Source organism: Aquarana catesbeiana, linkage group LG07, assembly GCF_042186555.1.
Source record: "Aquarana catesbeiana isolate 2022-GZ linkage group LG07, ASM4218655v1, whole genome shotgun sequence".
In the NCBI taxonomy this organism is placed as follows: Eukaryota; Metazoa; Chordata; class Amphibia; order Anura; family Ranidae; genus Aquarana; species Aquarana catesbeiana.
The window spans coordinates 133,414,798-133,438,907 of NC_133330.1; the positions used below are offsets into that span (position 1 = coordinate 133,414,798).

The 24,110-nt window shown below is 42.9% G+C and overlaps 1 protein-coding gene across 4 annotated transcripts in view; it reads left to right on the forward strand.

Moving 5' to 3' along the window:
* Positions 1-24,110, forward strand: part of CHADL (chondroadherin like) — an 888,529-nt gene that overhangs the window by 362,145 nt on the left and 502,274 nt on the right. For all 4 annotated transcript variants that reach the window (XM_073592692.1, XM_073592691.1, XM_073592694.1 and 1 more), the window contains exon 3: positions 7,563-9,215. In XM_073592692.1, the coding sequence (XP_073448793.1) occupies positions 7,563-9,215 (1,653 nt within the window). The remainder of the gene's footprint in view (positions 1-7,562; positions 9,216-24,110) is intronic.

The following is a 24,110-nucleotide window of genomic DNA, read 5'->3' on the forward strand; positions in this document are numbered from 1 at the left end:
CAAAGAGGGTTCTTTTCTAAGAAAAAACTCGGCTGCTTGATATCCCAATTGGGGGGGGGATTATAGTATAAAGGAAGGCAGCGTCCGCCGTTACTAGCAGGATGCTGTCATCCACTTTGTACTCAGATATTTCCCTCATGATTTGCATTGAATCTTTCAAAAATGCCGGGGTTTTGTTTACCACTGGCTGGAGGTAAAAATCAATGAATTTCCCTATTCTGGAGGTAAGGTAATCAATGCCACTTACAATGGGATGGCCAGGGGGTTTAATGGGGTTTTTGTGAACTTTTGGGATATAGTATATAATAGGAGTTCTTGGTGCTAAGGGAATAAGAAATTCCCGTTCCTTTTCATTGATGACTCCTTTTCTGTAGCCTTCTTGTACTAAACTACTCAGAGCTTTCTTATATTTAGTTAAGGGATCTTTTTTTGAGGATGGTATATGGGTCCCTATCTGACAAGAGGGACTCCATTTCCCTCATGTAGTCCTGTTTTTTCAAGATGACCACTCCCCCCTTTATCCGCTGGCCGTATAATGAGTTCCCTCTTTCTGCAGAGAGAGGCAATGCCTTCCTCTGTATCTTTACGATGTTCTTTTATGAAATTGATTGTTTGCAGATCTTGTAGTACCAGATCCTTAAATACCGATAGACTGGGTGCTATTTTACCCGGGGGGTTGAATGAAGATGCATTTCTAAGTCCCATTCCCTTAGATATTTGACCTCCTGTTTGGGAATAATTTATTCCAGGATTAGAAAGAAAGTATCGCTTAATGCTTAATTTTCTAATATATTTTTGCACATCTAAAAACATCTGAAACTTATTTAAAGGTTTCCTAGGGGCATATTTCAAGCCTTGATTTAAAGTTAGTTTCTCTGCTCTAGTTAGTTCCTCTCCACTAAGATTGAACACTCCTTCACATGTTATCTCCTCCGTTTTTTTGGGGTAGCTTTATTTCCCTCCTCTGCATCCTCTCTTAGTCTTCCTTTTTTGTTTAAGCCCCTTCCTAAAAAATTGTCCTCTTTATTTCTCAGGGGGTTATGCCAGAGGGACCATCCGGGGTGCGACCATGTTGGTTCCCTCCAGATCTTGGTGCTGTGCTATAGTAATCCATTTCTTCTCCGTTTTCTATAAGTTCCTGTAGAGGACCATACTGGTTTCTTGTTGGAATTTCATATCCCCAGGGTACCCGTGGGGAAAAAAGGGGACCTTCACTAGGTCTGTCTCCCTGGTAGTTTCTATACTCTGGGATATCATAGAGTCCCCGATAATCAATTTCAGGTTGTCTATTTTGGGAGTATGGCTGGGGACCCCCATATTGTTGATTGGGTACATAAGGATATCTTTTATTTCTGTTGCCTGAGTTGGAACCCCTTCCAGAATTTCTAGGTTGTTGTTGAGTGGAAGGGGGATATTGATTATACGACCCATTACCAGCTGATCTACCCGCATTATTTTGACTCCTCATTTTATGAGTTTGGGACGTCCTTTCACCCCCCATTCTTGCTGGACCTGGGTTTCTCTGCCCTGGAGTTGGGGCGCTCTGTAAGGATCTGAAATGTTAATTTGTAGAAGAAGCCGAGGTGCTTGCTTCACACCTCTCCCCAATATTCATCTCAGATGGTTTTACAAAAAAATCACGATAATTTTCCTGCCATTTAAAGATGTTATGAGATTTATAATCTTCCACGTCTTCAACTCAAACCTTTTTAAAACATTACTAAAGTGACAGAAAATAAATACATATTATAAACATGAGTGAATTCCCAAAACAAATAAATAAATAAATAGCAATTTGTTAAATGGACTAGATATTCAAGTTCTTTTTTTGGGTTGCAGCACTTTATGTCTATAATTGTTTGTTCACAATCATTGATTTTATTATTAATATAGGGGAAGGGGGATAGCGCAGATTGTGCTGGGTTTGGGCTATTGCCTCACATGCCCCTGCGGCCTGCTATACGTAGGCCGCACCATACGCCTGCTCCACAAAAAGTTTGGTGGGCATTGATAAGCATAGCATACCGAGACATTTTAAAGAATATCATGGGCAAACATCTTCAGGGCTACGCGTGTGGGTTATTGAGTCTATTCCACCCACCCTCCCTACCGCGGAACACTACAAAAGGTTGTGTGAAAGAGAAAACTACTGGATATACACACTAGACACTTTATCGCCAGGAGGCCTCAATGAAGGCATCGAAATTAACATTCTGTTGTGACCCCAACCACATCCCTGCCCCATCACATCATCTCATCTCAATTCACCATGTATTGTTTCATCTATTGCCTTATCAGTTGTCTTATTCATTGTTCTATCCATCATTTAGTCACCGCTTCATTAACTCACTGTCTGTGTGAAATACGTGTGTGGGTATACCTGTATACTAGTGTGAGTGTATACTTGTATCCCACATCACATTCTTTACCACTTAAATTCCCCTCCCCCCACTCCCCGCCCCACCCTCTCCCCGTCCTCTCCCCATCCCCCTTCACTCTCCTTCCATATTGTGTACACCTCATCTCCATGGTTACATATGCGCCCAGTCATTATACATAATCACCTCTCCACCCCTCCCCGTGCCTATGGTATAAGTTCCCACACTGAATATGGCCACCAGCATAGCCTGATGAAGGAGCATGCATGCTCCGAACACGAAGCACCGCCCGCCTCACCCCGCTCCTGGAAGTGAAGACGAATGTCAGCACGGCGCTCCACGGAGGATCCATGACCCACATCCTAGCCGCCCGGAGGCTCTGAGGACCCTCGGCACCACCAAAACAGCTACCAGAACCCAGGTCACAGGACTCACATCCCAGGAACCCCCCCACTGGCCCGTGACACCCACATCCCCTGGGAGCACGCGGATGAAACTACTTTATATGCTGGTTTTTAGCAACTCAAATGTGAGTGTTTTTCTCTATTGTAATAAATATTTTTAACATACATGCTGCACTTAGAGGGCGCCGTCCTCCTTTCTTTTTTATTCCACCACCCCTCTGCCTCTGATCCCACCACCCCTCTGCCTGATCCCATCTATCCCTCTGCCACTGATCCAACCACCCCTCTGCCTGATCCCATCTATCCCTCTGCCACTGATCCCATCCATCCGTCTGCCACTGATCCAACCACCCCTCTGCCTGATCCCATCTATCCCTCTGCCACTGATCCCATCCATCCCTCTGCCACTGATCCCATCCATCCCTCTGCCACTGATCCCATCCACCCCTCTACCTAATCCCAGCCATCCCTCTGCCTGATCCCATTTTTCACTCTGCCACTGATCCCATCTATCCCTCTGCCACTGATCCCATCTATCCCTCTGCCATTAATCCCATCTATCCCTCTGCCTCTGATCCCAGCCATCCCTCTGCCTCTGATCCCAGACATCCCTCTGCCTCTGTTCTTAGACATCCCTCTGCCTCTGTTCTTAGACATCCCTCTGCCTCTGTTCTTAGACATCCCTCTGCCTCTGTTCTTAGACATCCCTCTGCCTCTGTTCTTAGACATCCCTCTGCCTCTGATCCCATCCATCCCTCTGCCTCTGATCCCAGCCATCCCTCTGCCTCTGATCCCATCTATCCCTCTGCCACTGATCCCATCCATCCCTCTGCCACTGATCCCATCCATCCCTCTACCTAATCCCAGCCATCCCTCTGCCTGATCCCATCTATCCCTCTCTGCCACTGATCCCATCTATCCCTCTGCCATTAATCCCATCTATCCCTCTGCCATTAATCCCATCTATCCCTCTGCCATTAATCCCATCTATCCATCTGCCTCTGATCCCAGACATCCCTCTGCCTCTGATCCCAGACATCCTTCTGCCTCTGATCCCATTCATCCCTCTGCCTCTGATCCCATCCATCCCTCTGCCTCTGATCTCATACATCCCTCTGCCTCTGATCCCAGCCATCCCTCTGCCTCTGATCCCAGCCATCCCTCTGCCACTGGAGAAAAATTGAGTTTTATTGACTGAATTTTTGGATAAAACATTTTTACCCATGCGCACTTGCGCAGTAATCGTGATGCATCGTGGAATCAAATCATGGACAGGATAATCGTAATCGAATCGTATCTTGAGACCAGTGAAAATGCGCACCCTTATTGATCAGTGCATTTTTATAGCACTGATTAATGTAATATTGTCACTGGTCCCCAAAAAGTTTAATTTGGGGTCAGATTTTTCCGCCGCAATGGTACAGTGCTACTAAAAATTGCAGATCGCCGCCATTACTAGTAAAAACAATAAAAAAAAATAAAAGTCCCTAAATCTATCCCATAGTTTTTAGACATTATAACTTTTGTGCAAACCAATCAATATACACTTATTGCCATATTTTTTTTATACCAAAAATATGTAGAAGAATATATATCGGCCTAAACTGATGAAGAAATTAGTTTTTAAAAAATTTTTGGGGGTATTTATTATAGCAAAAAGTAAAAAATATTGTTGTTTTTTCAAAATTGTCGCTCTTTTTTTGTTTATAGTGCAACAAAAAAAACGCAGAGGTAATCAAATACCACCAAAAGAAAGATCTATTTGTGGGAAAAAAAGGATGTAAATTTTGTTTGGGTACAGCCTTGCACGACCGCGCAATTGTCAGTTAAAGTGACGCAGTGTCATATTGCAAAAAAAGGCCTGGTCAATAAGGGGCAAATCCTGCCGGTCCTTAACTAGTTAATCAGTGCAGGACAACTAGAGACACAGCATCATTTCATCCACTCTGGCTCAATGAACAGTTCAGAGGTGTCTATTTGAAGTTTATTTAAGTAACTGGTAACTTTGGAGGACAATGGAGTATGGGATACTCCAAGACGCTCGATGCACAAACTGAAGAGGATTATTTTCTATCTATAATCAGCAGCAATACAGTCATTCACTCCCAACTGAGGACCAGGAGAATTGCTGGGCATATGTAGCAGAGATAGGCTGAAGTAGTCAAGATTCTTGCAGCTGGAGACCACAACACACTGCAGCACATGGGTTGGCTTTACACACAGATCCTGGCAGTGATCAGTCCAGGGATGCACCCTCCAGCAGAGTAGTCCAGCTTCCAGTCCAAGAAGGGGGTCCAGGAACAAGCAGTCCCCCTTCCCTTGAGCATGTGGATCCATCCCCACAGGAGGAGACACACAAAGACAAAAACTCAGGGTTTCACACAGTGACCCAGCCAGGGCCAGCGGGACAGGGTGGAGGGGGTGGTAAAATCCTTGCAGACAGTGACCCCACACCGCTTGCTGCTATCACACACCCCGCCGCACTGAGCAGATTGGATCTCTATAGCGGGGTGACAAGCCAGAGAATGAGCCAGGCCGGGGGGGGGGGGGGATGAGGATAAACAAGAGCCGGCAGAGCAGGGGGCAGAGTCTGTGTGGGCAGCTGTGGGAGGAGCATCTTCTCTCCCAAGCACCATGACAGACACAGTGTGGAGATGGAGAGCGGCTATACCTTGCTAGCTCCGGCGCTCCACAGCCACTGTCAGCCTCTCATAGTGACACAGTGAGAGTGGGTAAAGCCAGCTTGTACAGGAGTTGGGCTGTATCCTATCTCCACTGTCCTCTTAACCCCTCCCTCACTCTGCTGCTTGTCCAATCCGATACTCTGCCTCCCATTTGTGCCCACTCACACTCCAGCCACATGCATGCACCTGCTCTGTGCTGTGAGAGGAGTTCTGTGAACAGCTGAGCGGCACTTTTCAAACAATAGCTGCCACAGCCCTGAGGGACACCAGACTGAATGGGGGAGACATAATTCGTGATCAAGACTTCTATCCCCAGAACAACCCCCCTGTCTGTTCCCACCCCTTTGTGCTATGCACCTTCTCCCCACCTCCCCCTTCTTTTCCTTCCCCCTCTCTTCCTCCTCCTCCCCCTCCACTCTCTCCCCCCCATGAGTGGTTGTGGGTGTCTGCAGACCGGGGTTTTATCAGAATCTGGAAGCTACCTTTAACCAATAGGGAGTCCCTAGGTCCTGCCCCCCATGTAAATCGGTAAATGAGTACATAGTACCCCTACTCATCCACCAAAAAAATAGAATGTACCCTAGAAATAAAAACACTCAAACTTTTGACCCTCCCTTTATTCCATTTTTTAAAAAATGCCCCCTGTGTACATCCATTGTCAATTATGTCGTCCAGCGATGTATGTCATGATGAATGATGGCTGCTGACCCGCAAGAAAAATAAAAAACAGCCCCTCACCAACACCTGACTGCTCCTGTCTCTTGCCTGGCACTGAATGACACTCTGCCCCCCCGATTACTTAAATATGTCCATATATGGCGAATTACATCACTGAGTGACTCCACCCCTTATTACATTATTGACCCTGTGTGCACGTGTCTATACGTGGTCAAAGATGTCACCAGTTGATCCCGCCCCCTTGTTTACTTAATCAATTGGGGAGGCAGAGTGTCATTCAACATCAGTCAAGGGACCTTAGCTCATCATGATTGACACTGACCTACATCGCTGGATGACATACTTGACTTTTTTTGGTGAATGAGTAGGAATACTATGTGTACCCCATACTCATTCACATGGGGGGCAGGATCTGGGGGCCCCCTTATTGTTAAACGGGGCTTCCAGATGCCAATAAGTGCCCCACCCACAGACCTTGTCCTCATCGACATGGAGACAAGGTGTTTTACCAGGGGGGCCCTTTCTAGCAAAGTACTCCCCCATGTTGAGGGCATGTGGCCCAGTATGGTTTACGAGGAGGGCTTGCATGCACACCCTTCCTTTCCTGGCCTGCCAGGGTGCATGCTCAGATAAGGTTCTCGTATGGATTTTGAGTGGGGGGACCTCATGGCATTCATTTTTAATATTTTTGGAATGGGATCCCTCTTAAAATCCATACCAGACATATGGACCTGGTATGGATTGCGAGGGACCACCAAGCCTTTTTTTTTTCACTGACTACTCACTGACTTACATTCTGCTGCAATTTCCCCAGCTGACAGCAGGGATGAGTCACTGGTTGTTAGAATGCCGGTGGGTGCTGACTCCTTAACATCCAATGACCCATCCCTGCTGGCTGACAGCAGGGATGAATCAAAGCGCAGTAGTATCAAAAATCCATCAAAATGGAACCAAGATACACTACATAATCACACTAAAAACCAAGACACAGCCGTACTAGTGTGAAGCTAACCTCAATGCAACTAGTTTATTTATTTTGCATATAAGTTTCACATTCACCCATTTAATTGTTATCTTCTTTTTCCTTTTTTTTTGTAATGAATAGGCATGTAGCAAAAGCCTTTTTTGCTGCTCTTAATTGAACATCTGTGGAATTCAATTAAACATTATCCTTGTGATATATACTTAATAACACATGTACTATAAAAAAAGTAAAATCATATTTTTGCATAAGAATGCTACATTTTTTCCAGAGCAATTTGACAAATATTGCATCTTCTAGTTTAATTATAATTTTTCTGCTCTTTAACAAAGTATAATATTTTCTGCATGTGTTGAATTTAAATATCTTTTTCCATGTGAATGTGGGAAATTGGCAACAAGTGCATGATATATGGATAATTTGTTTATCTTTACAGTACACGCAAAAGCTAAATTTGCAAGGAAATTATCTAACGGTGATTCCATCAAGAGCATTCATTTCAACGCCTTACTTAACTCATCTTAGTCTATACAACTGCAGCATCGAAACAATAGAAGAAGGAGCTTTCAGAAGCCTTGGACGTTTGTTGCATCTTAACCTTGGCTCCAACCATATAAGTTTCATATATCAGGAATCTTTTGATGGACTTTCATCTCTGCAATATTTAAACCTCAAGAAAAATCACCTTGAGGAGATAAGGCCAGGAGCATTTAGCCAGTTAGGTCTTTTGAACTTTCTTAATATTGGCAATAATTTCTTGGTCTATTTACCAGATATGTTGTTTCAAGGACTGATGCAGCTTAAATTGTTGTGTCTTTCTAACAATATGATTAACATTATATCATATGAGGCATTTGCAGGCCTACCCAACCTTAGAAGGCTAAGTCTCGACCATAATGAACTTCAGTACTTTCCAACAGAGGCTTTCTCTAGACTGTCTGGTCTCATAAAGTTAGAAATGGGATGGAATCCAATGACATTTATTCAAGAAGAAGCTATCCACATGACATCCCTCAAACAGTTATATATTAATAATATGGCATTACAGGAAGTATCTTTCAAAGCCTTTGAAAAAAGCAAACAGATTTCTTTAATTGACATCAGTAACAATCAGATTAGTACATTACAACCACTGGCAGGGGTTGAACAGCTGAAATATCTAAACTTGACAGGTAATAGTGTACCTTGTGATTGTCAAATACAGCCATTCAAACTTTGGGCAGACATAAAAAGACTGAAGGTTGATCTATTTTGCTTTGGCCCCAATCATTTTCATGGAGATCACCTAGACTCTCTGAGAGCAATTGACCTAAAATGTGGAATTTTTCTTGAGGAAGCTTACAATATTTTGCCAGCCACAAAAAAGACACCTGAAAAAAATCTATGTCCAATGAGCTGCAACTGCATATCTGATGTTAAACATGCCATATGTGGAAATCAATTCTTAAGACAGGTACCCCAAGGTTTTCCTAAAGACACCAGCTTGATTGATCTACGTGGAAATGTATTTAATGTTATTCCTAAAAGAGCTTTCTTGGATATGGAAAATGTAGTTTCTCTTCATCTCCAGCATTGTGATATTAAAGACCTTCAACCAGAAGCATTTCTAGGAATGAAGAATTTGATATACCTCTACCTGTCTAATAATCAGATTTTTGCTTTAAATCCGGATGTCTTTCAGGGAGCACCAAACATTGGATATCTTTTCTTAGACAATAACAAGTTTATTAAGGTTCCAAGGGAAATTTTTGGACTACTTCCAAATCTTTTATCCCTTCACATGCAGCATAATTCTATTACTTCACTTTCAGACATGGCTGGTGCAGAAAAACTACGCTCGTTATATTTAACACACAACAACATAAGTTTGATTACATCCACAGCTTTTAAAAATATGATGTTTCTAGAAAAACTCTATCTAGATGAGAATAAGTTGAAAGAGGTGCCAACACATGCACTAAAAGGATTGCCTATGCTGACAGAGTTAAGACTATCCAAGAATCCTATCAGAAATATTGGAAACGGTGCCTTCTTGGCAATATCTCGGTCACTGCAGCATTTGTATCTCAATGACATGGGACTATTAAAGGTAAAGTACTATATTTGAAAAACATAGCAAATAGGAGAACTATTGTACTTTTGTAATTGTTTTAAGTCAAAAGGACATCTTTCTGAAATTCTTTACATCTGTGAGTATATCCGTATTTCTGATTCTCTCTCTGTGTTCTATTGAAAACATCCATTCTTGCTTGCTGTCATTGCAATAGCAATGTAACCTTTGTCTATATGGATATTCTGTGCCCACATTTAACCCTATTGTGTCCAAATAAGCACACCAAAGTGTGTTTCTACTGTCATAGCAAAACACTAAATTTCATGAGACTCATACTTACCAATTTTTTCTCGCCTAAGACCTAAAGAGCTCAATTTCAAGCACACCTGGACTCTATGCATTTGCAGCACAAGGTGATAGGAAAGGAGATCAGGAACTTGGTCCCTCCAACAACATCACACTGGGAAGCACGAGGGATATATTTAGACCATTGAAGCCTCCCTAAAGAAATCTTTTCACCACTAAGAATGAGTGAAATTGGTCGGGTTCTATTTTCAGAAGTTTTAATGAATCCTGTTAGAAATTCAGTGACCTCAAACATAGCAGCAATTGGAGTCTATTGGGGATGAAAACTTTAAATTCTAAATTTTAAGGGCTAATAGGCAAGCTACTATCAAAATGCCAGACTTCAATAAGTCTGTTTAGTGGGAAAAGAGTCTATTCCATGCATTTCAATGTGAAAAAAACCCCCACAAATCCCTTAACCACTTGATGGCCAACATAAGTATTAAAATGTCCTTTCAGCAAGTGGTTAGACCATTATCATGGCTACAGCTGCGGCCATCATCCTAGTACCATTTTTTTCAACTACTGATCAGCTTTCTTGTCCAAAAAGTGCTTTGGGTGGCTGAAGCTTCCCTCCTCCTGCTGCTGTCCGCAGAGGTTCCTAGGCTCTCTTTTCTCTGGGGAGACATAGGAAAAGTTTGAGACTTTAAAAGAGGCCCACATAGACATGTGCCGCCATCCCTGTTCAATAGCATAGAGGGGAGGGAGTTTGGGACTTTGAATGAGGCGTGTAGCCAACGGTCAATGTAGTGAGCATAAACATAGTATAAATGCATTTGCAAGGTGAATGTACATAAAAAACAATCTTTGTTAAATTATCCAACGACAATTGTAGCCCATGTTATAACATGATAAAACAATTCATAGGTTCAGTACCCACAGCAATAATACAATAAGCAATAATGAATGAAATCAAAAATGAAACATTAGTACATGATAAAAAACCAGAAGGATTGCAGCACGATATGCTCTACACGTTTCGTGAAACGTCACTTCTTCAGGAGCAGGTGCAATCCAGCTATCTAAAAAGAAAGTATAAATACATCAAAAACAATCTATCTGGATAGTAATGAAATATTAGTCCAGATAAGAGTGATGTCAGAACTTGATTGTCAAACACGGCACCGACAGTCAGGGCTCACCCCATGTGTGTCCACTAGAACTGAGGGGGCCATACCAATACACGACAGGTCGCAGTGTGAAGATCATAGAGAAAATACAGATATCCATATAAGAGTCACTAGTGGCTTAATTTACCGTCCAAAAGGATCCTATAAAAATAATAATGTATATATGTAGATAGTGTAAATATAATTTTACCAAAAGAGTATGAATTATCAGAATCTAAAGGAGTATTAAAGCCTATATATGGATAGACTTCTGCTGGAATCTCAGCCCAGTAGGGGAGAAGGGGAATAGGTAAATAAAATAAAGTGGCTATGTGCATGGTATGGGAGTGACCTTTAAAAACATAAAACAATGTGAATCTAAAGCCAATGTGTATGTGAGATAACATAAATATACAGTGAGACAAAAAATATAATATAGTGAATATGGAAACCCCTGTGAGAGTAATCCCACAGCGATAGGGAGGGGAACTGGTGTGTGTAGACAAGGGAAGGGAGTGAAAAACAGCTCGTCCTGAGCCAATTACCTTGTATTTGATGTTGTGTGTAACCAAAAGAGTGTCACCCAGTGGGTCAATAGTAAATCAAAACAGTAGTCCTCTGCAAGGGGGGTTGGTGTAAACCCCATGAGGCATGCATGGCCCCCAGCATCATGCGGCGCACTTATGAGGGAGTGCGTCATCACCTAAACGGCAGAAGCCGATCAGGTGTGTGACGCCAAAGGGCTCCATCATAAAAGAACAGCCAGATGGCAAACCACTTGTCTGCAGGCAAACGCCACTTCAGTGAAGCTGTGGGAGGCGTGGCGCCGATGCGGCGCGGCCGAACCCATCTCTGCCCCCACATGTGAATTAGGAAGGGCAGCCGGGACGCATCGCAGTTCCCGGAAGTGGACAGAGAACGGGCAGCCGTGCAAAACATAAAACTGTCCGTGACACTGGAACACATGAATTGTAACCCAAACATGAAAGAGTAAACAAATAAACATGAATTATGGAACCCAATGTAGATGCGAACAGCACCCTGGATGCCTATATAGTAAAGACATCAAGGGATATGTCACTTACAATTGACTGTGGCAACACACCTCCATCCCTGTATAGATTACATAGGAAAAGTTTGGGACTTTAACTGCTTAAGGACCAGAAGTATTTGTCCCTTAATGACCAGAGCACTTTTTACAATTTGGCACAGTGCTGTTTTAACTGGTAATTGCGCGGTCATGCAATGCTGTACTCAAACAAAATTTGCGAGCTTTTTTTTGGTGGTATTTGATCACCTCTGGGATTTTTATTTTTTGCGATATAAATGAAAATATAAAAAGCTGAAGTTGCGCTAAATAAATTGATCTGTGAAATGCTGACCAATAAAAATTGAACAAGTGCACTCACAGCTAAAGAAAAAAGAAAAAATAATATATAAAATTTGTGATAGGAAGTGTACTGACAAAATTTAAATCCAATATGAAAGTGAATCCACTAAAATTAACATGAAAATAAAGTAAAATATACCAATAAGACAGATACAAAAGCTAAATTTGAAAAAAACAGCATCTGATAATAATGTGACTGAACAGTAAAAGTAAACACCTATGATCATGTGAATGACAATTAATCGCAAAAAGTAACAGTGGTGAATACTAAACTCCACCCAGAGAATAATAAATATTCAAAAAATGAGTCCATATGTATTAATGGTGACTATTAAAGACAAATCAAAAAATAGTTCATGCACAATGTATTAGTGGCTCATCCACGGTGATAAGTAATCCAGACACCCAAGAAACTGTGAAGAGATAGGAAAGTGCCTCCACCTGAGCACACACTGCCGCTTACCGGATAAAACTGGTCCCTTTTTACAGGTGACCACGGAGCGCAGATGGCTTATAACCCAGCCTGGGGTCTCTGTACCATACACCAACCACCTCAGCCTCAGCAATGGTAATCCTCATCCGAATATGGCACGGTTAATAGATCCCCATAAAACAACAAAAGGCATGCATAGTGTAAAACCTTTAACATTTATTGTGGTTTAAAAAGATGAATGGACAGCTAGTTAGATTGTAACTACGACGTCCTTTGAGTGACGAAACGCGTAGGGAAGAGCGACGTGCTGATGTCACCGAGTGTTGCGCAAGTCCCGATAACTGCTATAGATAGCTGGCTGGCTCGATTTTCTTAATGCTGTTTTTATCCAATCTAACTGTAAGTGTCCATTCGTCTTTTTAAACCACAATAAATGTTAAAGGTTTCACACTTGTATTCAGCCCTTGTATTCAGCCACATGTCTTGGGTGAAAACAATGTCAATAAGTGTATATTTATTGGTTTACGCAAAAGTTATAGCGTCTACAAGCTATTGTACATTATCTGGAATTTACGCAGCTTTTAGTTTATGACTGCCTATCTCATTTCTTGAGGTGCTAAAATGGCAGGCAGTACAAACCTCCCCCCCTCCAATATTGCTCACACATGCCATGGGTATATGTGGAATTACACCCCAAAATATGTTATGCTTATCCTGAGTATGGGGATACCACATGTGTGAGAAGTTTTGGGAGCCTAGCCACGTAAAGGACCCCAAAAACCACTAAATGATATATTGTTCAAACGTGACATGGAAACGTGGCGTTAGACCCCAAAATACATTCTGCTACTTCTCCTGAGTACAGGGATACCACATGTGTGAGACTTTTTGTCAGTCTAGCTATGTACAGGACCCCGAAAACCAATCACTGCCTTCAGGATTTCTAAGGGCGTAAATTTTTGATTTTACTCCTTACTGCCTATCACAGTTTCGGAGGCCATGAAATGCCAAGATAGCACAACCCCCTGTCAAGCTAGGAGCATATAACAGGTAACAGTTCAGGTGTTCTGATTATGCAAAGAGTTCAAAGAACAAGAGCACATACCATGAGCAGGTCTGAGCAGAGCAGGTCAGCTGGGACTTGTAGTTCACCGCTGTAGATGTAGGTAGATGTTTGCTGGACCTTGTAGTTCACCACTGCAGATGAGGATAAATGGTGTCTGGTGCTTGTAGTTCACCGCTGCAGGTGAGGATAGATGTCTGGTGCTTGTAGTTCACCGCTGCAGATGAAGGTACTACAGTAGAATCAGGCAAAGCGTAGTCTAGGCAAGCTGGGTCAAACACAGGAAGATCAGAGTCCAAACGGTACCGAATCAGAAGCAAGCAAACAGGGTCAAGCGAGCCGGGTCATACACAAAATACACAGAGCAGATATCAACTGGATCAAACACAAGGTAAACTCTAACACGAGCAATGATTGAATGCTGATACAAGTGATTTAAAGGTGAGCTGGCCAATGATTGTTGTTTCCCAGGCAAAGGCTGTGTCAGGTGAGTTGTGCTGGGTCCTAAAGGGATCCTAGTACTGACACCCCCCCCCCCAAATGACCCCATTTTGGAAAGTAGACACCCAAGCTATTTGTTGAGAGGCATGTTGAGTATTCTGCAGATCTCGCTTTTTGTCACAAAGTTTTGAAAATTGAAAAAAAAAGTTCCTTTTTTGAAGAAAGTCTTCATTTTCAAAAACAAATGAGAGCTGCAAAATACTCACCTTGCCTCTTAGCAAATACCTTGGGGTGTCTACTTTCCAAAATGGGGTCATTTGGGAAGGTTTTGTGCTATTTTGACATTTCAGGGCCTCTGAAACTGTAATAGGTAGTGAGGAAGTGAAATTACCATTTTTACGCCCTTAGAAAGCCTGAAGGCGGTGATTGGTTTTCAGGGTCCTATACATGACTAGTTCAAGAAAAGTGGGAAAAGAAACGGGAAAGAGACAAATAGTTTAAATAGAGGACCAAACCATGGTATTCATATGCCATATAGACTTTTTTAAAGCAAAAAATATATAAGGATAGAAAAAATACCCTCTAAGCACCATAAAATAGTGTTTAAAAAGATATTAAAGAGACAACATTGTCACTCTAAAAAACTGGATAACCAAGACATAGCTGTAAACATGTAGAAACCGCATAATACATGAATCACGTATATTTCCATGTATCAGAGCCACGGTCTATAGGTGGATTTTATCCTGAACACAGAGCCATACTTGTCCCTTTCAGGCTGGTTGTATGCTACAAGGATTTCCACAGATGACAACCAATTGAAGGACTGATTGTCCAGGGCTACCTGATACCTGAGGAAATAGTACACCGCTAATTTTGATCAGTAGCATGAGACTGCAGCTAAATACCGATTAGTTATAAGGTTATTAAAAGGAAATCCTTAGGTATTAGTGTAGATAGATCAGCAACTGTATTGCATGAAATGGGGATCCCGTTTAGAAAAATCCAGTTAAATGAAGTGTCATGGCTGTGAAATCAAGTTGAGAAAAATGTCCTCCTAAAAATTGTGTTGAAATAGCCAATAGACACATACATGGATTCCCGCCTGGCCTATAGCAGATTAACCACTTCAGCCCCGGAAGGATTTACCCCCTTCCTGACCAGAGCACTTTTTAGAATTTGGCACTACGTTGCTTTAACTGCTAATTGCGCGGTCATGCAATGCTGTACCCAAACGAAATTTGCGTCCTTTTCTTCCCACAAATAGAGCTTTCTTTTGATGTTATTTCATCACCTCTACGGTTTTTATTTTTTGCGCTGTAAACGGAAAAAGACCGAAAATTTTGAAAAAAAAATGACATTTTCTACTTTTTGTTATAAAAAAATCCAATAAACTCAATTTTAGTCATACATTTAGGCCAAAATGTATTCGGCCACATGTCTTTGGTAAAAAAATGTCAATAAGCTTATATTTATTGGTTTGCGCAAAAGTTATAGCGTCTACAAACTAGGGTACATTTTCTGGAATTTACACAGCTTTTAGTTTATGACTGCCTATGTCATTTCTTGAGGTGCTAAAATGGCAGGGCAATACAACCCCCCCCCCCAAATGACCCCATTTTGGAAAGTAGACACCCCAAGGTAATTGCTAAGAGGCATGTTGAGCCCATTGAATATTATTTTTTTTGTCCCAAGTGATTGAATAATGACAAAAAAAAAATTACAAAAAGTTGTCACTAAATGATATATTGCTCACACAGGTCATGGGCATATGTGGAATTGCACCCCAAAATACATTCAGCTGCTTCTCCTGAGTACGGGGATACCACATGTGTGGGACTTTTTGGGAGCCTAACCGCGTACGGGGCCCCCAAACCAATCACCGCCTTCAGGATTTCTAAGGGTGTAAATTTTTGATTGTTTCAGAGGCCATGGAATGCCCAGATGGCACAACCCCCCCAAATGACCGCATTTTGGAAAGTAGACACCCCAAGATATTTGCTGAGGGGCATGGTGAGTATTTTGCAGCTCTCATTTGTTTTTGAAAATGAAGAAAGACAAGAAAAAAAATGTTTTTTTTCTTTTTTCAATTTTCAAAACTTTGTGACAAAAAATAAGGTCTGCAAAATACTCACTATACCTCTCAGCAAATAGCTTGGGGTGTCTACTTTCCAAAATAGGTTCATTTGGGGAGGTTTGTGCCACCTGGGTATTCCATGGCCTCCAAAACTGTGATAGGCAGTGAAGAGTGAAATCAAAAATTTACGCCCTTAGAAAGCCTGAAGGCGGTGCTTGGTTTTCGGGGTCCCATGCGCCGCTAGGCTCCCAAAAAGTCTCACACATGTGGTATCCCCGTACTCAGGAGAAGCAACAGAATGTATTTTGGGGTGTAATTTCACATATTCCCATGGCATGTTTGAGCAATATATCATTTAGTGACAACTATGTGCAAAAAAAAAAAAAAAAAAAGAAAATTTGTCTTTTTCCCGCAACTTGTGTCACAATATAAAATATTCCATGGACTCGACATGCCTCTCAGCAAATAGCTTGGGGTGTCTACTTTCCAAAATGGGGTCATTTGGGGGGGTTTTGAACTGCCCTGGCATTTTATGCACAACATTTAGAAGCTTATGTCACACACCACCCACTCTTCTAACCACTTGAAGACAAAGCCCTTTCTGACACTTTTTGTTTACATGAAAAAAATTTTTTTTTTTGCAAGAAAATTACTTTGAACCCTCAAACATTATATATATTTTTTTAAGCAAATGCCCTACAGATTAAAATGGTGGGTGTTTCATTTTTTTTTTTACACAGTATTTGCACAGCGATTTTTCAAATGCATTTTTGGGGAAAAAACACACTTTAAATTTGAATGCACTAAAACACACTATATTGTCCAAATGTTTGTTGAAATAAAAAAGATGATCTTAGGCCGAGTACATGGATACCAAACATGACATGCTTTAAAATTGCGCACAAACGTGCAGTAGCAACAAATTAAATACATTTGTAAAAGCCTTTAAAAGCCTTTACAGGTTACCACTTTAGATTTACAGAGGAGGTCTACTGCTAAAATTACTGCCCTCGATCTGACCTTCGCGGTGATACCTCACATGCATGGTGCAATTGCTGTTTACATTTGACGCCAGACCGACGCTTGCGTTCACCTTAGCACGAGAGCAGGGGGGAACAGGGGTGCTTTTTATTTTATTTTTTTTTCTTTATTTTTTTTTGCTTTTTTATCTTATTTTTAAACTGTTCCTTTCATTTTTTTTTAATCATTTTTATTGTTATCTCAGGGAATGTAAATATCCCCTATGATAGCAATAGGTAGTGACAGGTACTCTTTTTTGAAAAAATTGGGGTCTAATAGACCCTAGATCTCTCTCTGCCCTCAAAGCATCTGACCACACCAAGATTGGTGTGATAAAATGCTTTCCCAATTTCCCAATGGCGCTGTTTACATCCGGCGAAATCTAAGTCATGAAATGCTCGTAGCTTCCGGTTTCTTAGGCCATAGAGATGTTTGGAGCCACTCTGGTCTCTGATCAGCTCTATGGTCAGCTGGCTGAATCACCGGCTGCATTCTCAGGTTCCCTGTTGAGACAGGAGAGCCAGAGAAAAACACAGAAGATGGCGGGGGGGCATTCCCTCCCACTGCTTGTAAAAGCAGTCTAGAGGCTAATTAGCCACTAGGATTGCTTTTACATGAAAGCCGACTGCTGGTTGAAAAGAATGATACCAAGATGATACCTAAACCTGCAGGCATCATTCTGGTATAACCACTCAAAGTCGTGAATTGCGTACCTGAAGACGAAAAAATGGTTAACAATAAAACACAGCAAACGGTAAAGTATAAAAAATTGCATACCTGAAAAGCAAACATGATAAAACATAATAACAATAAAACATTGCAGAATAGAATACAGTAAAAAAGAGCAGAACAATAGAGAGAGAATAGAGAGAGAGAGAACAATAAAACGACAACTATTTATTTTATTTTATTTTTTGTGGGTTTTTTTTACACTTTTTTTGTAACTAACTTTTATAACTGTAAACGGTTCCAGGTTCGGGTCTCTCAAAATGCGATGGCATCTTGGGAGAACCTGTGAAAGTGTGCCTAGTCTGTGCAATGCTGTACCCTACGCTAATACTCAACTAGTGAATGGTAGCGTTCAAAACATTCACCAATGCAAAAGACCAGGATTGTCAGGACAGGAGGGACAATAATAGCGGGTATCACGCCTATATCCGCGCTTGCTGCAGACATGACATCTTTTTTGGGGGAGTTCGTTTGGTAGGGGTACTCAGGAGGACATAAAAATGCCTCTCATGCAGCCGACTGCATTTGGTTGGGGATGTGAATGGGGGAAGTACGGGTGCTGCAGAAGTGGTGGGTTCCCAATTAGGATTGGCGAATGCAGCAGGAAGGGCACTATGGGCACGACGGGCCTGTGTTCGTCTTCTTGGTGGCAGCGGGACACTACTTGTGCTTGCCACCTCACCAGCTTGAACTGCACTTATGGGACTCGCCACGTCACCAAGTGTTACTGCAGTGCTGGTTTGACTATGACCGGGGTGTACTAGGCTGCTAGTGCTTGCCACTTCACCAAAACGCTACCAAAAAAAACTGTTAGCGATCGCAGGGTTCAGGCCTGACTCTGCGAACGCTGCAGTTATGCGTTTAGTGTTTTGTAAGTGACAGTGATCGATCGATACTGCACTTGGGTGGGCTGGGCTGGGCCAGGCGGAGGGGCAAAATGCAGGTGCTAGCAGGTATCTGGGCTGATCCCGCTAACACTGCATTTTTGGGAACCCTAAACTGCTGGGGACGCTAGTACAGATCTGATCGGATTAGATATTGATCTGTTCAGATACTATACCACTAAGGGAGGCGTACGGTGCGTGCGTGGGTGTTAGTGGTACTGGCGCTAACCTGACGCTGCTTGGGGCTAGTGCTTGCCAGTTCACCAAAACGCTACCAAAAAAACTATTAGGGATCGCAGGGATCAGGCCTGACTCTGCGAACGCTGCAGTTATGCGTTTAGTGTTTTGTAAGTGACAGTGATCGATCGATACTGCACTTGGGTGGGCTGGGGTGGGCTGGGCTGGGCCGGGCGGAGGGGCAAAACGCAGGTGCTAGCAGGTATCTGGGCTGATCCCTCTAACACTGCGTTTTTGGGAACCCTAAACTGCTGGGGACGCTAGTATAGATCTGATCGGATCAGATATCGATCCGTTCAGATACTATACCACTAAGGGAGGTGTATGCTGCGTGCGTGGGTGTTAGCGGTACTGGCACTAATCTGACGTTGCCTGGGGCGACGCATATCACCGCTGGGCAATCAGGGGGCTAAACCTTTATTAGGTAATAAACAGCGGGTGCCCTGACACTATAAAAAATAAACGAACTAACCAGCGTCACCCGTAACAGTTATACGGTGATCACTGGTGAAAGGGTTAACTAGGGGGCAATCAAGGGGTTAAAACATTTATTAGATAGTATATGGGGGTCCCTGTCGCTATAAAACCCTGACGGTGAACCTAAATATTTACCTCACTAACTAGCGTCACCAGTGACACTAATACAGCGATCAGAAAAATGATCGCTTAGTGACACTGGCGACGGGGGGTGATCAAGGGGCTCAAACTTTATTAGGGGTGGTTAGGGGTGTACCCTAAACCTAAAGGGGGCTAATACTAACTGCCCTACCACACTAACTGTCACAAACTGACACCGCAGTAATCAGAAAAAAAACAAACTGCTTGGTGTCAGTGTGACGGGGGGGAGGGGTGATTGGGGGGTAATTGGGGGGGATCGGGGGTGTAATTTGTGCCTGGCATGTTCTACTGTGTGTGTGTGTGTTGTGCACTCACAGTGAAGTCTTCTCTCCTCGGCGCCGGAACAGAAAATACCGAGCCGAGGAGAGATGACATAATTTCCTTTGCTGCTGTTTAGCATACAGCAGCAGAGGAAGAATCCGATTGTCTGGGAGCGATCGCGAGGGGGGGCCACGAATAGATGGTCTCCCCCTCACCTCTCATCGCTCCCAGACACAAGCCGACCGCCTCGGGCACCGGGGGGGTCCGATAGGACCCCCCAACCGCGGGAGGCAGCTCACGTACAGGTATGTGATTCTGCCTGCCTGTGCCATTCTGCCGACGTACATCGGCGTGAGGCGGTTGGCAAGTGGTTAAAGGCCAGGAAGTGGTTCTGTTATCCTGGGACTCTCCTGACCGGCCGGAGCTGAGCGGGGTGAGAGACCGCAAAGACCGGCAAATGAAAGCCCCTGAGACCACGGATTGTAAGCGGAGGTCCGGTGCGGTCTGGTGGGGGAGCGGTGTGGGTGAGGAGAGTGGAGGAGTACTTGGTAGAAAAGTAAAGTGACCTCCAGAGGATTAAAGGCAGCTCCTGGAAGGTAAACAAAAGTCTACTGATCACCAGGTAAAAAGGCTTTTTGAACTTTTAAGCTGGTGCTTATATCGCAGCCTGGTGACTGTGGACTCTTTGGCTATTACCAAGTGCCTTGTGTCCAGGTAGAGCGGGATCTGCTGTGTTAAAATTGCGGCTGCAGGGTCCATGCATGCCTATTGACTGTATCAGATTGCTTTCCAGGGCTTGGAAGTTTTGCTGTACCATATTTCTCCTAGGCCACAATAATGACTGAATGTGTTTGTCCTGCAAGTCTGGATTTATCCCCTGACTGGTCATATTTTAACCTGCTATGCTAAATTGCTGCCATATGGTTTCTGCTGCTTATGGACTGTGTCTGAGTACTATCCAAGAAACTGAATTTTTGCTGCACCATATTTCTCCTAGATCATTAGAAGGAATGGATGTTCTGCTTTGTAATTTTGGATATATCCTCTGTTTGGCCACATTGTGATCCGCTGTGCTAAAGTGTTGCTATCAGGCTCATGAACTATGTCAAGATTACTATCCAAGAACTGGAATGTTTGCTGTATCATATTGCTGCTAGGTCATCATAAGGACTGGATGTTCTGCTCTGAAGCATTGATCATATCCCTGGTCTGGCCACCTTATTATTGTGTGGGTCTCACATCCTGGTCACTTGAGGTTCTAATGTACCTGCCCCGCAGCTTAGGGATCCACTTTTTTGGAATCCTTATGGGTGGAAATCATTTATAAGGAATTTCCTTCCCTAAACAAGTGCTAGAGTTAATATAGCGGATTAATTACAGGTGATCTCCTAATAGTCGCGATTCCCTGTGAAGGTTGTAAGGAGGGGAGGAAGGGGAGATCAAGGACCAAGCCCAAACAGTGATTCCTTTAAAAAATCTGTAGTAAAAGTCACATACTCTGGGGTGTTGAGTTGGATAAAGGTATATATAGCTGGGTAGACCATCCGGAGAATAAGAAGTAATAAAGGGGAATATGAGAGGACGTACGCAAAAAGCGACGGAACCCAAAACCCCCCAAAAAAGTTTAAACTCTAGCACGATTCAGAAATATTTAACAACAAAGGAGGGGAACTCCAAAAGCCCAGGATTGGAAAAAAACAGCAGGGTGCAAAAGAGAAAAAGAAAGAGTCGTCAAAAAAAAGTGGGACCAAGGAGATAAAACCAGGGAAGACATTGGAATGGAAAGGGAATTTGACTCAAGTAGTATGGAAGAACAGAGGAATATACCACAAATGCCAACTAAAATGGAAATGGTGGAAATGTTTGCTAAACTAGAAGATTCAATAAAAAGTGAGATCTCTAATGTAAGGACGGATATGGGCTTCTTGCTGAGGGGAGTAGAAGAAGTAGAGGAAAAATCAGAAAACCAAGCTCAAGAAATTTCGGAATTAAAGATGCAAATAAGAAAGTTACAATCTGACCATAGGGACATTCTATATAAGTTGGAAGATCAAGAAAATCAAAATAGACATCAAAATTTAAGGATTAGAGCAATTCCAGAAAGAACGGGGAAGATTTAGAGAAAATAATGAAAAAAATATTTAATCCAGTCTTGGGTAGAGGAGAAGGAGACGACCTAAAGATTGATCGAGTTCATAGGGTGAAAAAACCCTTGGGTTTGAAGGAGGATGTGCCTCGAGATGTAATTGTCAAATTCCATCAGTATGAAGATAAAGCTAAAATATGGAGTAGGCTTAGGGGAGTGCATACATTACGAGGGAGCGGTCCTCCATGTTTTCACAGACTTGTCGGCAGGAACCTTGGCTCGGAGACGACAATTAAAATCTTTATTGGAACAATTAAGAGGGACTAATATTAAATACAGCTGGGGGTTCCCCGCATCGCTAATAGTCCAGAAGGAAGGAAGGACCCTAAGATTAAAGTTTATGGAAGAGATGGAGGACTTTTGTAAAAAATTAGACATTCCAGCTCCAGACTGCATTAGAGTGCAAGAAAGAGGAAGAACGACAGGGGAAGAAGGATCGTGGCAGAGAACGTAATGGTGTCCTGCGAAATAAATTCAAGATAAAATATGGAACTAAATGAGAGTGGGGAGTTGTGGGGGAGGGAGGGAGGAGGGTCTAACAAAGTTAAATAAAGTCAAGGGGGATTGAGTGGGCTTGAGGTTGGGGGGGGTTATGCCTTCTCCATGCACCCGCTCCTGTCCCTCCTTTCCCCCCTGGAGGGGGGGAGGGAGGGGTCAGGACACGGGAGGCCATGGTTGGAGTTTCACCCTAAGAGGGAAACCCACAGTATGGGATCAGAGGTGTTCCAGGACTGTGGCACTAAGGCCGACCAGTGACCAAGGGGAGGGGGGAGGAGGGAGGGGGAAGGAGGTGGGGCGATGTTGGGGGGAGGGTGGGGGTTAAAGGAGGAGGTGAAGAGGGGAGGGGGTGGGTGTTGTGGGAGGAGGGTGCTTGGAGAAGGGAGGGGGGGTTGGAGGGGATTTGGGAGGGGAGGAGGTTACTGCCTAGACCCGATGAAGTTAGATCCCAATTATGGGACACGATCTACCTTTGGGATTTGGGATTAAAGATCCAATATGACAACAGTAGATTTTCTGACGTATAATGTGAAGGGGTTAAATACACCTGCTAAGAGGCATAGAATTTTGAAAGAAATTGAGCACTATGGGGCAGGTGTGGTCTTTCTTCAAGAGACCCACCTGTCGCATGGAACAAAAGTAAAACTGTACTCCCCACGGTATCCATTGTGGTACTATGGAGACTCAATGTCAAATAAATCAAAGGGGGTGGCGATTGGGATAGATAGAGGGGTGAGGTTTACCTTGGTGGACAGGCTTTGTGATCAGGAGGGAAGGTTCCTCTTTCTTAAAGGGAAACTATGGGGAATGGAGTGTACTTTGGTGAACATATATTGCCCAAATAATAGCCCTACAAGGTTTTTGGGGGAAATTTTAAGAAAACTGGGGGAGTTCCAAAGTGGAAGGGTAATAAATGGAGGCGACTTGAATTTTTGTATGGATCCGGTTCTGTTTAGTACGTCCCATGCAGAGGGAATAAGAAAAACTCAACCAAAAGCAATGAAACACCACCTACATCAATTTCAGTTGGTGGACGTGTGGAGGTTACAACATTCAAAAACATTAGACTTCACGTTTTTTTCTCCTGTGCATGGGACGTACATGAGGATAGATTACTGGTTAAATGAACACAGGATGCTGGACCTAGTTGTGTCTACGAACATAGAGATAACCTCTCTATCAGATCATGCCCCTGTTTCCATGACAATTAGAATCCCTGAGGTACAGAGGCAACCATATACATGGAAACTTAATAAGAACCTCCTAGATAAACAAGGGGAAGAGATTTTGAAAAGGGAATTAGAACAATTTTTTCTTGTCAATGAGACAGCTGAGATCGCAGATAATTCCTTGTGGGAGGCCCATAAAGCCTATATTAGAGGGATATTGATATCAATGGGAGCAAGGAAGAAGAAGGAGAGGAGAAAGAAGAGGGAGGAACTTATTGAGGAAATATTTATATTAGAACAGGGTCAAAAAAAGAAGAATTATAAGAATAGGAACGACAGGGAATTGCAACACGAACTGGTACTTAAGAGAGATGAGTTAAAGGACCTCCTAGATCTGAAAATGAGAGGAACCTTCAGTAGAGTAGCAAAAGATAGATATCTGTGGGGGAACAAAAATAGTAAGACCTTAGCAAGGATATTGAGGAAAAAAAGATCAATAAATTTTTGTAGA